This window comes from Cynocephalus volans, chromosome 6 (assembly GCF_027409185.1).
Source record: "Cynocephalus volans isolate mCynVol1 chromosome 6, mCynVol1.pri, whole genome shotgun sequence".
In the NCBI taxonomy this organism is placed as follows: domain Eukaryota; kingdom Metazoa; phylum Chordata; class Mammalia; order Dermoptera; family Cynocephalidae; genus Cynocephalus; species Cynocephalus volans.
In genome coordinates, this window is record NC_084465.1 from 140565771 (window position 1) to 140581684 (window position 15914).

General features: G+C 36.7%; 1 protein-coding gene across 12 annotated transcripts in view; it reads left to right on the forward strand.

The window, feature by feature from the left end:
* Nucleotides 1–15914, forward strand: part of MLLT10 (MLLT10 histone lysine methyltransferase DOT1L cofactor) — a 223698-nt gene that overhangs the window by 31374 nt on the left and 176410 nt on the right. For all 12 annotated transcript variants that reach the window (XR_010023857.1, XR_010023858.1, XR_010023859.1 and 9 more), the window contains exon 4: nt 12281–12335. Coding sequence is in view for 9 of the 12 variants with exons in the window: in XM_063099795.1 (XP_062955865.1) it covers nt 12281–12335 (55 nt within the window). In the remaining 3 variants the exon portion in view is untranslated. The remainder of the gene's footprint in view (nt 1–12280; nt 12336–15914) is intronic.

The following is a 15914-nucleotide window of genomic DNA, read 5'->3' on the forward strand; positions in this document are numbered from 1 at the left end:
TTTGCATATGGATATCCAATTGTTTCTGCACCATTTGTTGGAAAGAGTCTCCTTTCCTCTCTGAATTGCTTTGGTGGAACAACATGTGGCCACATGAGTGGGCTCTTTTACAGGAATCTTTATTCTGTTCCACTGATCTATTTTTCTAGCCTTTTAACATTATCACACTCTTTTGATTATTTGTAACTTTATTACAAAGTCTTGGAGTAAGAAATGCAAATCTATAACCCTTTTCTCTTTTGAGATTGCTTTGCTTATTCTAAGTCCTTTGCATTTTCATATAAATTTTAATATTAGCTTTTCTGTTTTCTCCGAAAAGGATGATGGGATTATGATTCCAGTTGCTTTGGATCTGCAGATGAATTTGAGAATTGACATCTTAGCAATATCGAGTCTTCTGAGCCATTAGCGTAGTATATCTCTCTATTCTCTCCATTTATTTAGGTCTTTTTTTTTTTTTTGAGCAATATTTTGTGGTTTTCAGCCTTTGGTCTTGCAGGTCTTCTGTTTTTAAAATTATTTTTATTTTTATTTTAAAATATTATATGTGTTTTGATGCTATTTTTATTGAAAAAAATTTTTGATGCTTTTGTAAAGGGGTTTTATAAAAATTGAATTTCTGGTTATTTGATTTTAGTATATGGAAATAGAATTGATTTTTGTATGTTGACCTGCTTTACAAGCTTATTTAAATCGCATTAATTCTACTAGTTTTTTTTGGTAGTTGACTTAGATTTTTCTAGTAGATAATCGTGACATAAAACACAGTTTTGCCTCTCCCTTTTCAATTGTATTCATTTTACTTTCTTCCCTTATGGAACAGACTTAATCTTGTTCTCCTTTTTTAAGGAGAACTTTCAATTTTTTTCCATTAATTATGTCAGCCGTAGAATTTTTATTGGTTACCTTTATTAGGTTGTTTTCAACTGTAGGTTTTATTATTACTTAGGTGTGGCAAAACCAAAGGTCAGTACAGGACTACTAGTGAAAAGATAGTTTGTTAAATTCACATAGGGGCCGATCCCGTGGCGCACTCGGGAGAGTGCGGCGCTGGGAGCGCGGCGACGCTCCCGCCGCGGGTTCGGATCCTATATAGGGATGGCCGGTGCACTCACTGGCTGAGTGCTGGTCACGAAAAAGAAAAAAAAAGAAAAAAAAAAAATTCACATAGGAGGGGGCATGCCATGCCACAGGGGGCTGCATGGGGAAGCACTTGGGGGGAGGGTCAGGAGATGGAAGGGAAACTGGGCAAAAGCCTTTCTTGTGATTTCTGTAGGAAAGAATGGTTGAAGAAGCATAAACCTGTTAGGATAGTCTATTCTGAACAATTACAAGGGCTCAGGGACATAGAGACTGTCCCTAGTTGTTTAGTACTTGGCTCTGGGGTGATTAAGGTAGGGGAATATAGTGGCCAACAGTGCAAGATAGATAAAGGAGAAGGTTGGTGGTGTGGGCTCTGGATTCTTTGGTTTGCACATGAAAGGTAGGCTAGCAGTCAGGTTGTTTGCTTTCTCTGTGAATTAGCTAGCCCTGGGAGGGGCAGTCTTTCCAGGGTTAACAAGTCCCCAAGATGTCACAGCATCAAAAATACAGAATAAAAAAACATGATTACACCCATGTTGAGTAAGATCTAGTCCTAGTTTTCTGAAAGTTTATATCATGAATAGATATTGAGTTTACTTAAATGCTTTTTCTTTATTTAGATCATCATATATTTAAAAAAATTAATATGGTGAATTTCATTGTTTTATTTTCAAATGTTATACTAATGTTGTATTCATGGGATAAATCCCTCTTGGTCATTGTGTATTATCTTTCTAATATATTGCTGAATTTAGATTGCTAATATTAAGTATTTTTGCATCTGTGTTCCTGAGGGTTTTTGATATAACTTTTTTTGTAGATTTTTGTCAGGTATTGGTATTATTGGTATATTCATTGGTATTATTCATGTTGAACTTAGAAAATGATTTGGGAAGCATTGTCTCCTCTATTTTCTGGAAATGTTTGTGTGAGATTGATGCTCTTTCTTCTTTAATGTTTAAAGGAATTTACCAGCCAAAAAAAATCTGAGCCCAGAATTTTCTTTTTGGGAAGGATTTTGATAATGAATTCAACTAAAGGGGCTATTCAGATTTTCTCTTTCATCTTGTCAATTTTGACAAGTTGTATTTTTCAAGGAATTTTTCCATTTCATCTAAGCTGCTGAATTGGTTAGCATAAAATTGTCAATAATAGGGGCTGGCCGATTAGCTCAGTCGGTTAGAGCACAGCCTTGTAGCACCAAAGTCAAGGGTTAAGATCCCTGTGCCGGCCAGCTGCCAAAAACAAAACAAAATTGTTAATAATAATCTTTTACCCTTTTAGTATCTTTTGGTTTTGTAGTGATAGATCCTCTTTTATTCCTGATATTGGTAGTTTGTGTTCTCCCTCTTTTTAAAAAATCAATTTAGCTAACAGTTTACCAACTGTGTTGATCATTCCTAAGGACCAGCTTTGACTTAAAATTTTCTGTACTGTCGTTTTTTTTTTTCTAATTCATGTTTATCTTTGCTATTTCCTTTTTTCTACTTACTTTGAGTTTACTTTGTTCTTTAGGTGGAAACTTAGGTCATTAATTTTATATCTTCTTTTTTTCCTAATGTGGTCAAGGAAAAATACTGTTTGATTTCAGTAGCTTTAAATTCATTGTGTCTTGAATTGTGGCCCAGTATGTTGTCTTTCATAGTGAATGTACCATGTTCACGTGAAAAGAATATGTATAGTGGTTTATAGCATTGCTCAGATTATCTTTGTCTTTATTGATTTTTTTTGGTGGGGGGGAGTGTCTAGTTTTGTCATTTACAGAAATAGGGTTGTTAAAATACCTTTCTATGTTTGGGGAATTGTCTATTTATCCCTTTACCTGTTATAATTTTTCCTTCATGTATTTTGAAGCTTTAAAAAAATATATTTATTTATTTATTATTATTATTATTATTTTACATTCTAAGATGTTGTGGAGCAGTAGGGTAGGAGGGGAAGAGGTAAAAGGGAAGGGAGATAGGGTGTGAGGAGGAAGGAGGGTGGGTAGAGCGTGGTTGAGGCCTGTGACATCCTTCTCATTCTGGCAGGGGAACCTAGGTGGTTGTCGCTGTGTTGGATGCAGACGTCAAGGGGGTGTGGCTGAGGTCTTTGGCCCCCCACCGCCCTGGCTTGGGAGTCAGGGGCACTTCCATTGGTGGTTTGGTGGTCATCACTGGGCTGGATATGGACATCAGGGGGGTGTTGAGGCCTTGGACCCCCCACTGCCCTGGCTCAGGAGCCTGGGGCACTTCCAGCAGGAGCTTGGTGGTCCTCACTGGGCTGGATGCAGACATCAGGGGGGCATGGCTGCAGTGCTTGGCCCCTCACTGCCCTGGCTCAGGAGTCCACGGTGCCTCTGGCAGCAGCTTGGTGGTTGTCACTGGGCTGGATGCAGACATCAGGGGGAGGGGGTCATGGCTGAGGCTCTTGGCCCTCCTGCCCCTGCCCTGGCCTGGGAGCCTGGGGTGCTTGTGGTCATTGCGAGGCTGGATGCTGATGTTAGAGGGGTGTGACTGAAGCCCTTGGCCTTCCTCCCCTGCCCTGCTTCTGGTGGTAGCCTTGTGGTCATTGCTGGGCTGGATGCTGATGTTGGAAGGGTGTGGCTGAGGCCCTTGCCCCTCTCCCCACCACCCTGGCTTGGGGGCCTGGGAGCTTCCGCCAGCGGCTTGGTGGCTGTTTTTGTATTTTGAAGCTTTATTCTTAAGTGCACACATTTACAATTATTTTGTCTTCTCCATTATTTGATTCTTATTATGAAATGCCCCTGTTAGTCTTTACCATGTCACTCACCATCTTATGCTTTTGTTTTTATCCATTTACCTTTGTCTATTTATGTCTTTATTTAAAACATGTTCTTATAGCTATCATATAATTGGATTTTACTTTTATATCTGTGCCAGCACACTCTTTTAGTCTCTTAACATTTAATGTAATTATATGGTTGGGTTGAGCTCTACCATTTTATTAAAAGTTGTGTCTTATCTTTTTTTCTTTATAATATTTATAGTTTTAGAATTACTTTTATGTTAACTCTTTAATATATTTTAAAATTATTTAATGATATATAATTTATATTCTATATAGTTCAACCATTTAAATTTACAATTCAGTGTTTTTTTTTATAAAATATTCATAGAATTGTGCAACCATCACCACAGTCAACTTTAGAACATTTTCATCACCTGAAAAAGAAGTTCTGGCCCATCAGCAGTCACTTCCCATTATCTTACTTCTTCAGCTCTGGCCAGCCACTATTCTGCTTTCTGTCAACATAGATTTGTCTCTTCTGGATGTCTCATTTAATGGAATCATATGATGTGTTGTGTTTTGTGAGTGGCTTCTTTCCCTTAGTGCAGTGTTTTTAAAAATAATTTTGTTGTAGCATTATTGGAAGTTTATTCTTTTTTTCATCTAATAATATTCCATTGTGTGGATGTACCACTTTTTATTTACTTATTCATTAGTTCATGGACATTTAGTTTGTAACTCCTTTTGGGCCATTATGAATTGTTCATGTACAGATTTGTAGACATATGATTTCAATTCTCTTGGGTGTAGGATTTTTGAGCCATGTGGCAACTATGTTTAACCTTTTGAGAAACTGCCAAGGGGCATTTTACACTACCACTAGCAATATGTGAAGGTTCTAATTTCTCCGTGTCTTTGCCAACATTTGTTATTGTTTGGCTTTTGATTTTAACCATCCTATTGGGCATGAAGTACTATCTTTTTGTGGTGTTGATTTGTATTTCTTTAGTGACTGATGATGTTAATTAAGCATCTTTTCATGTGCTTTTTGGTCATTTATATATTTTATATTGGAGATCCTTTGCGTAATTTTTAATTGGTTATGTATCTCTTTATTGTTGAATGGTAGAGCTCCTTTTATATTTGGATAAAAGTCCAGTATCAGATATGTGACTTGTAAATATTTCTTCCATTCTGTGGATTGCTTTTTACTTTAATGATGGTATTGTTTGGAGCACATAAGTATTCAAGTTTGGTAAGTTCCAGTTTATTTCTTTTGTTGCCTCTGCTTTTGGTGTTGTATCTAAGAAACAATTGTCAACCGAATCATAAGGATTTATGTTTTTCCTGAGTTTGGTAGGTTTGGCTCTGTATTTAGAAGTATGATCTCTTTTGATTTTGAGTTAAGTTTTGGAAGAGATCCAACTTAATTTTTTTGTATATTTCTCTAGCAATTTTAATATATTTCCTTACCCTTTTCAGTCTACTTATATAACATACCACTTATAGTTAATATTGTACCACTACTTGTAAAGGGTACACATCTTGCAAATGCTAAGGTTCTTTTATATTACCTCTGTCCGCTGTCAGTTATATGGTATTGTCATATATGTCAGATGCACATATATTATTGTTAGGACAAAACAACACAAACTGAGTGTTTTTCCTCTGTTCTTACAACACAACAATCATAACACAGAAGACAGACCTCCCTCTGACTTCTGTGACCAAATGTGTGGAGACTGCCCCCCAACTTCAGATGCCAATCATAAGCCCAGGCTTCTGGGACTTCTTACCAACCAGCTATAAATTGAGGTTCCCACAGCACTCTCCTTGGGTTTGATTAGTTTGCTAGAGTGGATCACAGAACTCAGGGAAACACATTTACCATTTTGTTACAAGAGGTATTGTAAAGGACACGAATAGCCAGAAGAAGAGATTCATAGGGCAAAGTCTGGAAGTGTCCTGAGCTCAGGAGCTTCTGTTCCATGGAGTTGAATTGTGCTGCTCTCCCAGCACATGTATGAGTTCAGCTGTCCAGAAGCACACCTTACCCCATCCTCTTGGGTCTTTTATGGAGACTTCATTGGGATAGGCCAGATTGAAGCATGGAAAACCATGTAGAAAAGTGATTGAGCAAAAAGGGTATGGTCTAATACTAACATACTGGGTGGGAAAACCCAGCAAGACCTGTTTGTTCAGGTTCGTCTTAGCCTGTCTGTGCAGCATTCCTTCCTCATGGCAAGAGGCAGGACCCATTCTGGAAGAGAGGTCTTGTGACCTACAATCAGACAGGGTGGGTCAGAGAATATTTTTATGTCCAGCTCCATGATAGAAATATTTGGGCTTTGTGACTGACTTTGGGGCTGATTTCTGTGGCATGCCTTGGGGAAGAGGGATTCTCGTTTATCTGGCTTGCCTTTGGAAGAAAAGGTGAAAAGATAGCAGGAAAAGGTCAGAGAGAAAGATGTGGTTTTCTGAGACCTGTATCTGAGGCCTACAGTGCCCCAACACATTATAATAGAACAAGGGTTATTGGAGTTAAGAGCTGGGAACTGTGGACAAAAACCAATGCATAATATATCAAAATAGCACAGTTATGAACCCCAGAAGACAGTGTTATAATTTTTGCTTTTGGTAATCATACATTATTTTAAGAACTTAAGAGCTAAAAGTGTTTTATATTTATCCAGGTATTTATCATTTGTGGTCCTCTCTTTACTTTCTGAATTTGAATTTTCTCATATCATGTTCTTTAATTCTGCAGAGTTTCTTTGGCCTTTCTTGCAGTGCATGTCTGCTGGTGACGAATTTTATTCACTTTCTTTTATCTGAAAATATCTATTTCACCTTCATTTTTGAAGGATATTTTAATTGGATATAGAATTCTGTATTGACATTGCTTTTTCTTTTAAGACTTTAAAGATGTTGTTTTACTTTGTTTTGGCTTTCATAGTTTATGATGACAGATCCACCATTTATCCAATCACTTTTCCCCTGTTTGTGTTATGTCATTTTCTTTTGGTTGTTTCAAGGCTTTTCCCTCTGTCTGCTTTTCAGCAAGCAGTTGGCAACTTGGGGTTTGCTGTGCTTGTTGAATCTATAAGTTTGCTTTTCTTCAAATTAAGAAAATTTTTGGCCATTATTTCTTCAAAATCTTCTTTCCTGCATCATTCTCTCTCTCTCTTCTCCTTTTCCAGGCCTTCAGTTGTGCACATTAGACCGTTTGGTTCTGTTCGATAGGTGCCCGAAGCCCTGTTTATTTTTTTCCACTCTGTTTTCTTTCTTTTTCAGATTAGATACTGTTTATTGATGGAGCTTCAAGTTCACTGGCTCTTTTCGTTATCATCTTAATTCTGTTGTTAAGCCTGTCCATTAAATTTTTCACTTTACATATTGCATTTTTCAGTTTAGAATTTCCAGTTGTTATAATTTCTTTTCCTTTGTTGAGAGTTTGTTTCATTTATTACAGGTACATTTTCATTGACCTCATAGAACTTAGTTATAATATCTGTTTTATAACTTTTTTTTTTTTAAACTAATTCCAATATCTAGTCATCTTGGGGGTGTCCTTTATTGATTGTCCTTTATCTTGAGAATAATTAACATTTTTCTAGTTCTTCATAGGTTAAGTAACTTGGATGGTCTCCTAGATGTTATGAATGTTATTTGTAGAAAGTCTGGATTTTGTTACAGATGGTTCCTAACTTAATGATGGTGGTTTGACTTAGGATTTTTGGACTTTACATTGGTTTGGAAGCAATACACATTCAGTAGAAACTGTACTCTGAGAACCCATGTGATCATTCTGTTTTTCACTTTCAGTATAGTATTCAATAAATTATACGAGATATTCAATACTTTATTATGATATAGGCTTTGTGTTAGATGAGTGTGCCCAACGGTAGGCTAATGTAAGTGTTCTGAGCATGTTTAATGTACGCTAGGCTAAGGTAAGCTATGATGTTTGGTAGTTTAGGTATATTAGATGCATTTTCAACTTGTGATATTTTCAGTATAAAATGGGTTCATCGGATATAACCCCATCGTAAATCAAGGATCACCTGTATATTCCTTTGAATAAATTGATATTTTTTTCCCTCAGGCAGTTAATTTGGTTGGATTCAAATTGCCTATAATGTGTTTTGAGCAGCTGTTTAAATCTCATTTTATTTCTCTTTTTTTTCCTCAGGTGGGCTGCTAGCCTGCCTTGTACATGTATGTATGGTCCAAGGCCAGTGAGAAATTTGGGTCAATTCTACACATAAAAATTTGGGGCTTTTCCCTTCGATTAGAGGGATATATTCTGTTATATCCTGGGGAATAACAAAAGAACTGCTATCACTGAGGAAAATACAAGGATTTTAGGAGCTCTGTGAGGAGAACTGGGGACAAAGATCAAATACATTTTGTATTATATTACACTTACATGTGTTTTTTTAATGCTGTAGTTATGTATGAACTGAATAACAATGTTTCATTCAGTGAAGGACTGCATATAATGTAATGTGGGATGGTGGTTTCATATTATAATGAAGCTGAAAAATTCCTATGGGCTAGTGACATCGTAGTCCTTGTAAGATATTACTGCATAGGAGCAACAGCCTATTGTGTAGTAGGCTATACCATCTAGGTTTGTGTAAGTACACTCTGTGATGATCACACAATGATGAAATTGCCAATGACACATTTTTCAGAATGTATACCCGTCGTTAAACAACACATGATGTTCATCTTTTATGTAATGTGAGGAAGACCGAACTTAAAATTTGAATTTATCTTTCTTAGCCTGTGATATGTTTGTAATTATTATTTTATTGCTTTTTGTAATATAATGATGATCACAGTCTGAGTAAACTAGTATAGCTGGTTGGATCATTATATAGCCACAGCCTGCTAAGGGTCAGTATTTTGGTAAACCTGATTTAGTGATATACAGTGAGTTTTATACCTTGACAAAAGGATCTAATATAAAGTAGAAAAAGTGCTTGCAAATTGGTGCCTATATTATAAAAATGGAGAATACTTACATGCTTTCTTATTATACTGCATGCTTTAGAAAAGAAGAAACCGTCTTGAATAACTCCTTCTTTCAGCCATTCCAGTTAGCAGAGTTTTTTTTTTCCCATTTGTAAATTGTGTTGAGATCTTTAATGTGTGCTTTTTTCGTCCTCTTATAGTCTATACCCTTTCACAGGATCTACCTGTGCCTTCCAATACTACCTCTCACTTACTAAAATGAGAATTGGTCTGGTGAATTTTACAAGTATAGAATTCTACACTTGTGGAATTATACAAATGTAGCTGTAGCCTGCCCTATGAAACTTTTAAGTTTGGATTGGTTAACTCATAGGAGATCCTTTTTTCCTGCACTTTCTGAGTCTTCTAATTCTAAGTAAACCATTGTTCTCTTTTCCTGTAATAGTTTTTTCCCTTAAGCCTTCAGTATACTTATTTTTATCTTCAGTGGGTAGGCACATTTATAGTATTTTAGTTAGCATTTAGTGATGTATTTCTATAAAAATTCACATTATAAAGGAAATGATATATTTTGGAGTAGAGGAAAGAAATCACTCATAATCTTACCATTCTTAAAGTATGTATGTGATATAAAAATGACACATAGGTACTTAATAAATGCTGTATCTTATCAGACTATTTCCTTTGGCTCTGTACTAATTGAGTCAGTATTTTTCTTGATTCATATTGCTAAATTGTTCTCCAAAAGAATTGGGTTATGGCGCCATCAACAGTATACAGAAGTAAATGTTCACTGTACCCTGAACATTAGGGATTATGTTTTTAAAAAAGTTTTATTAACTTAATGGGAAAAAATGCTCGTTAACTTGTTTGTGGTTTTTATATTTATATTTCTTTGGATATAAGTGAGGCTAAATGTTTTCTCATACATATTCGTTGCATTTACTTTTTTTTAATTTCAAAATGTTTAAGGAAATCTACTCTTTTTTCAAATTGTCTATGCTAATGTTTTGGGTTTTTTAATAGAAATTTTTATTTATTTTTATTTTTTATTTTGGTGACTGGCCGGTATGGGGAGTCAAACCCTTGACCTTGGTGTTATACCACTGTGTTCTAACCAACTGAGCCAACCCTCCAGCCTTAATAGAAATTTTTAATTCCATAGGCAGCTACTAATTATTTTTGCTTTTAATTCCTATATTAAATTACTTTTTAAGCATTTTGAATTAGTGATCAGTAAAAGGTCTCATCTGAATTTTCTCTTTCCCAATCTCTAAACAATTTATTCTTATAGCTGATCATCCCAAGGCGTAATCTACCTCTGGCTGTGGTCTCGATATTAGATTTAGTTATATCAGCAATTGTTTCTTTCCTATAGGTAAATCATATAACTAATAATGTTTTCCTTTGTGAGGAAGGTTGCTGTATAGTTTAGAACCAAATTATTGCCTGCATTTTATCAAGTGTGCTTGTGTTTTTGTTCCTTTATTTCTCAATCATGTATTTTTTGACTTACTGTGTCTGAAGACTGTGCTAGATGCTAGGACTATAGCCATGAAATGTAGCTTATAATCTACAGGGGAGACTTATTTGCATAAATAATTAATTGTAGTTGTGATATATGTCAAGAAGGAAAGCGTACGTAATTTATAATATGGTACCTAACCTAATCTAGAGATTCAGAGGCACCATCTCTGATGAAGTGACTCTTAGCAAGGACTTGTGGGATGAATAGAAGTTATCTGGCTGTGAAAGAGGGTCCAGGTGAAGGATAATGTTTCATTTAGAATGCAATATTTAGAAGGATAATAATATTCCATTTAGAGTGAAAACACATTTAAAGGATATGAAGCAGGAATGATGTTTGAAATATTTACAGAACTGAAAGAAGAAAAGGCAGTATTGCCAGAGAGTGAGATGTTGAAAGCAGAGAAGATTGTGGAGGTAAGTAGGGGGTAGAATCCTGTAGGGAAGCCATTGAAAGGTTTTAAGGGGGCAGTGGTTTATTTGGATTTGTATTTTTGAAGTTCACTCTGTTGTTGTGGAAAGTTTATTGTGTAGATTGGTGTGGTCCGTTAGGAGTGGAGACTACTAAAGTGGGCCTCATGAAAGATGATTTTGGCTTCCTGTAGGGTGATAGTAATGGAGATGATGAGAGGAGGAGTTAGATCTCACCAGTATTTAGGATGAGGAAAGACAAAATGTGGTGATTATGTGTGACGTTAGGGAGTAGGGTGTGAAACTGTCAAAGATTATGTCTAGGTGTCTTGCATGAGCATTGTGTGGTTGAAAGTATCATTACAAAGGTAGAGAAAATTGCAGGGAGAGCAGGTTTTGTCATAAATTTTGGACAGACTTTAAAGTGTCTGTGTATTTAGGAAGTTTTATATTTAGGTCTTAGGACAGATCTGAATAGGAGTTAAAATTTAGGAGTCACTGACATATTTTTGTAATTTAGTTGGTAGTGGAAATTTTGGACAGTGAATGAGATTGCCTAGTGTTTCACGTGAAATAAGGTGTTTTAGGTCATACCTTGAGGACCTACAGCGTTTAAAGGTTAGATAAGATGGTCAGAAATGTGCTGCCGAAGAGGTAAGAGGAAAATCAGGAGAGTGAAATACTGGAGGACAAGAAATATAGGCTCTTATGGTTTATGTTTTGTGTGTATTTATTTACTATTTCATTTTAATTTCCTATTCTTATTTTTCCTTTGTAATTTATTTACGTTACTCTATTGTATGCTGCAAAACCTCTTTTGGGAACAAGGTGGGGTATAAGTAATAAATACCCAAGTGTGACCTTCAGGAGCATATTCTTTATAGTAAGACAATGCCATTGAAACTTACTGTTCATTTTTTTTATAATTATATCTGTCATCTTGACAGTAGTAAAAAGAAATGCTAGTACTGGCTCTATGTCTATTTTTGGTTTTAAATTCTAGGGGTGGGAGGGAGAGGGATCCACAAATAACTTTTGAGTACCCTGGTGTGTTAATAAGAATAACTACAATAGTTAGACCAGTTCTTTTCTTCCAGAAGGGAGGTCAGCACATGTGCAATCATGTCTTGCCACTTAAATCAAAATTCTAAATTCTTGAGTTTGGCTCTTTATTTTAGGAGAAACCAAATCTGCTTGACTACAGTAATCCTAGTTGATCTTAGAATGGCTATATAGACAAATGTTAAAAACCTTGCCCCAGTCCTGTGTTGAGAGAATCTTTTTGTTTTTAATAATCTAAGATTAAAAAATTCGTGGCAGGAATTTAAAAGTTAAAGTGTACTTTAAAAAGAGTTACCTGGTGCTGTGAGAAAGATCACTTGTCATTGAGAAAAATTATTTTGTCAGGAAAGTTCTGAAATATTTTTGGTGGCAGCTAGTACAAATGCTGCTCCCACATGATCAACAGTTTTGAAGCTGCAGGGAAGATGTTATATTTTTGGTAATCTGAAAAGTCTCTTCATTTCCCTTTTCTTTTTTTTTTTAATAGAGATGTGAACTGTGTCCCCATAAGGATGGAGCTTTAAAAAGAACGGATAATGGGGGTAAGTGCAGGAAGTTTTGAAAAAATTTTTATTGAAAACTGGAGTGGTAGAGCATTTAAAAATATCTGGTAGTTCATATTTTGTCAAGTTAAACAGTGTTTACTTAAATATTTTTAACAGTAGTAGATGTAATTTAGGGATCTTTTTTGTAATGACAATTTTTCTGCTTTGCGGACAAACTTAAACATTGGCTGTTTTATGCAGAATGATCTTCATACTTCTAATTGAAATCTTGATTTTTTTTATGGATTTAGTTTCTTATATTAGAAATTATTTTTGAAAAATAAGCCATGTTTCTTTTTTTTTGTTTCTACGGCTAAAATTTGTTGTTATACATTCCTTTTTTCCTCTTTTGCATATCTCTAGACAGATGATGTTTCTAGTGAATGTTAATTTTAGCACCCTGAGGATCTTTGTTGCTTGAATAAGAAGATGTGCTGACTTCTGTCTCTAAACTTTGGTGTGCTTTCCTGAGGACCTTTGTGTATTACTTATTTTCATCCCCACTTTTAGTTATCTTCCTCAGAGAAATCCATATTTCTTTATAGCTCAGTACCATTCTTAAATTATATGTAGACATGAGTTTATTAAGCCATGGCATACCATGAAAATTAAGTAACTGATGAGGAAACTTTCCCCCAAAGAAGTAGAGGTATAACTACTATTAGTATACTCTTTCCCATTTTGGGTAGCCAACTCTCATGTATTTTTGGCATAGAATGTAGTAATGACATGAATATGTGAAAGGGAAAATTACAGTTCTTTTGGTTAGCTATACATATTTTAAAATACAATGTTTAGACTATGTGCTGTAGACTGGATGTGCCCCCCCCAACCTCATTGAAGCTTAAAATCCCCACTGTAACTGTTGAGGGTGGGAAATCCTATTATGGCAATTGAGAGGTAGGGTCTTGAATAGGTAATGAGATTCTGAGGCCTATGCCTAGTGAATGGATTAAAAATGATGGTCATGGGCATGGTTCTGAGGGCTTTAAAAGGAGAGTGCATGAGGAGCTTTCTCTCTTTCTCTCTGCTCCACCATTTTCTGCCATGTGAAACTCCTGCATTGCTGTAAAGCCACCACCAAAGAATACCCTCACCATAAGTGCTCCCTGGATTTTGGACTTCCCAGCATCTGAAAATGTAAGCAATAAATTTTGTTTTCTTAAAAATTACCCAGTTCCGTGTAATTTGTTATAAGCAACAGAAACAGACTAATACAGAAAATTGGTATCAGATAAGTGGATGTTGCTTATAGCAAATACTTGAAAATGTGGAAACGGCTTTGGAATTGGGTGTTGAGGAGAGGCTAGAGGAATTTGAAGAAACAGGCTAGAAAAAGCCTGAATGCTGGTGAAAGTTTAGAAGATAAGAAAACTGGGGAAGATTTGGAACTTTTTAAGAGACTGGTTAAATGGTGGTGAGTAGAATGCTGATAGAAATATGGACGTAAAGACCGTTTTAAGGAGGTCTCAGATAGAAATAAGAAGGAGTTTATTGGAAACTGGGGCAGAGATCAACCTTGCTATGAACTGGTAAGGAACTTGGCTGTATTGTGTCCATGCTGTACAACTACATGGAAATTGGAGCTTGAGTTGTGAATCAGATTATTTGGCAGAAGAAATTTCTAAGCAGCAAAGCATTAAGGAAGCTGCATGGCTACTTGTACTAGCCTATGCTGTATTATGGTGGCAAAGGCATGACATAAAGCCAGAATTTAAAAGGGAAGCAGAGCATAAAGGTTTGGAAAGTTTGGAGCCATGTGGTAGAGAAGCAGAGAGCATTTTCAGACGAAAAATGCAGTGGTGCCAAGAAGATTAGTACAAAAGGAAGGGATTATCAAGAAAAGAAGAAAAAGGCCCTGAAGGCATTGCTGAAGCCACTGGGGCCAACCCTTACATTTCAGGCCCAAAGGTCTAGGGAGACAGAATGGTCTTGGGGAACAGGCCCGAGGTGCCCTCCATGGGCTTTTTGCCCGGGGCTGCCTCAGGATGCTGCTTCCCAAACCAGCACCCTAGCTGCCTTGGCTGCTACAGCTGTGGCTGAATTGGCCCCAGGCTTGGCTAGATCCACAGCTTTGAAAGATATAAGCTGGAAGCTTTGATGGTGTGAATGTGGTGTTAGGTCTGCAGGCTCCCAGAATACCAGAGCTGTGAAGGCTTCACCCCAATTTCAAAGGATGTATGGAAAAGTCTGGGGGTTTAGGAAGAGATCTGTCGCAGGGATGGATTCACCACAAACAACCTTTGCTAGAGCAAAACCAAGCGGAAACGTGGGGTTGGAGTTGCAGCAGAAAATCCCCAACAGTGCCATGCCTAGTGGAGCTGTGAGAGTGGGACCGCCATGGAGACCCCAGACCTGTGGAGCTACCAGAGTGCAGTGCCAGCTTGGGAGAGCTGAAGTGTGGCCCAAGACCAGGAAAGAAACTATAGGAGCAGAGCTGTTCAAGAACTTGGGGACCCAACCCCACACCAGCATGCAGAGGACATCGAACAGGGAGTCAAGGTATATGATTTGCCAGCTTTAAGATTCAGTACCTGCCCTGCTGGGTTTTGGACTTGCCTAGGACCTGTTACTCCTTTCTTTTGACCCATTTCTCCCTTTTTGAATGAGAATGTTTGCCCTATGTTTGTCCCACCATTGTATCTTGGAAGTAGATAGCTTGTTTTTGATTTCACAGATGGGACTTTGAACTTTGGACTTTTGAGTTGAAACAAGTTAAGACTTTGGGGGTGAAATGAATATATTTGTATGTGAAAAGGACATGAGTTTTGGGAGTTCACAGGCGGAATGCTGTAGACTGGATGCCCACTAACTTCATTGAAGCTTAAATCGCCACTATGTAACTGTTGAAGGAGGGAAATCCTATTATGGCAATTGTGAAGTGGGGCCTTGAAGAGGTAATTAGATTCTGAGGATCATGCCTAGTGAATTGATTAAAAATGATGGTCATGGGTGTAGTTCTGAGTGCTTTAAAAGGAGAGTACATGAGGAGCTAGCTCTTGCTCTCTCTGCTCCACCGTTTTCTGCCATGTGAGACTCCTGCATTGCTGTAAAACCACCACCAAAGACTGCCCTCACTGTAAGTGTTCCCTTGACTTTGGACTTCCCAGCATCTGAAACTGTAAGCAATACATTTCGTTTTCTTAAAAATTTCTTATAAGCAACAGAAACAGATGAATACACTATGTTATATAGTCATATTGTCTAAAATTAAAGAGTATAGGGCCGGCCCGTGGCTCACTCAGGAGAGTGTGGTGCTGATAAAATTAAAGAGTATATAAAACCTGCCCTGTTTCTGCTGTTCTTCATCTGCCCAGTTTTTCAACAACTTTTCTGCCACCTATGTGACTGCTATTATAGTATTACTTTCTTATACATCCTTTTTTTCTTTTGCATAAACAAATATGAATAGACAAATATATATTTTCTCCCTTCATATTTATACAAACAGGTGAGTATTAAATATATTCTTCTGCACTTTATTTCCCTGAACAATTTCTCTTTCTATATTTGGTATAGATCTTTCTTTTTTACCATATTGTGTAATCAGTCACTTGCTGATGGACTTTCTAATCT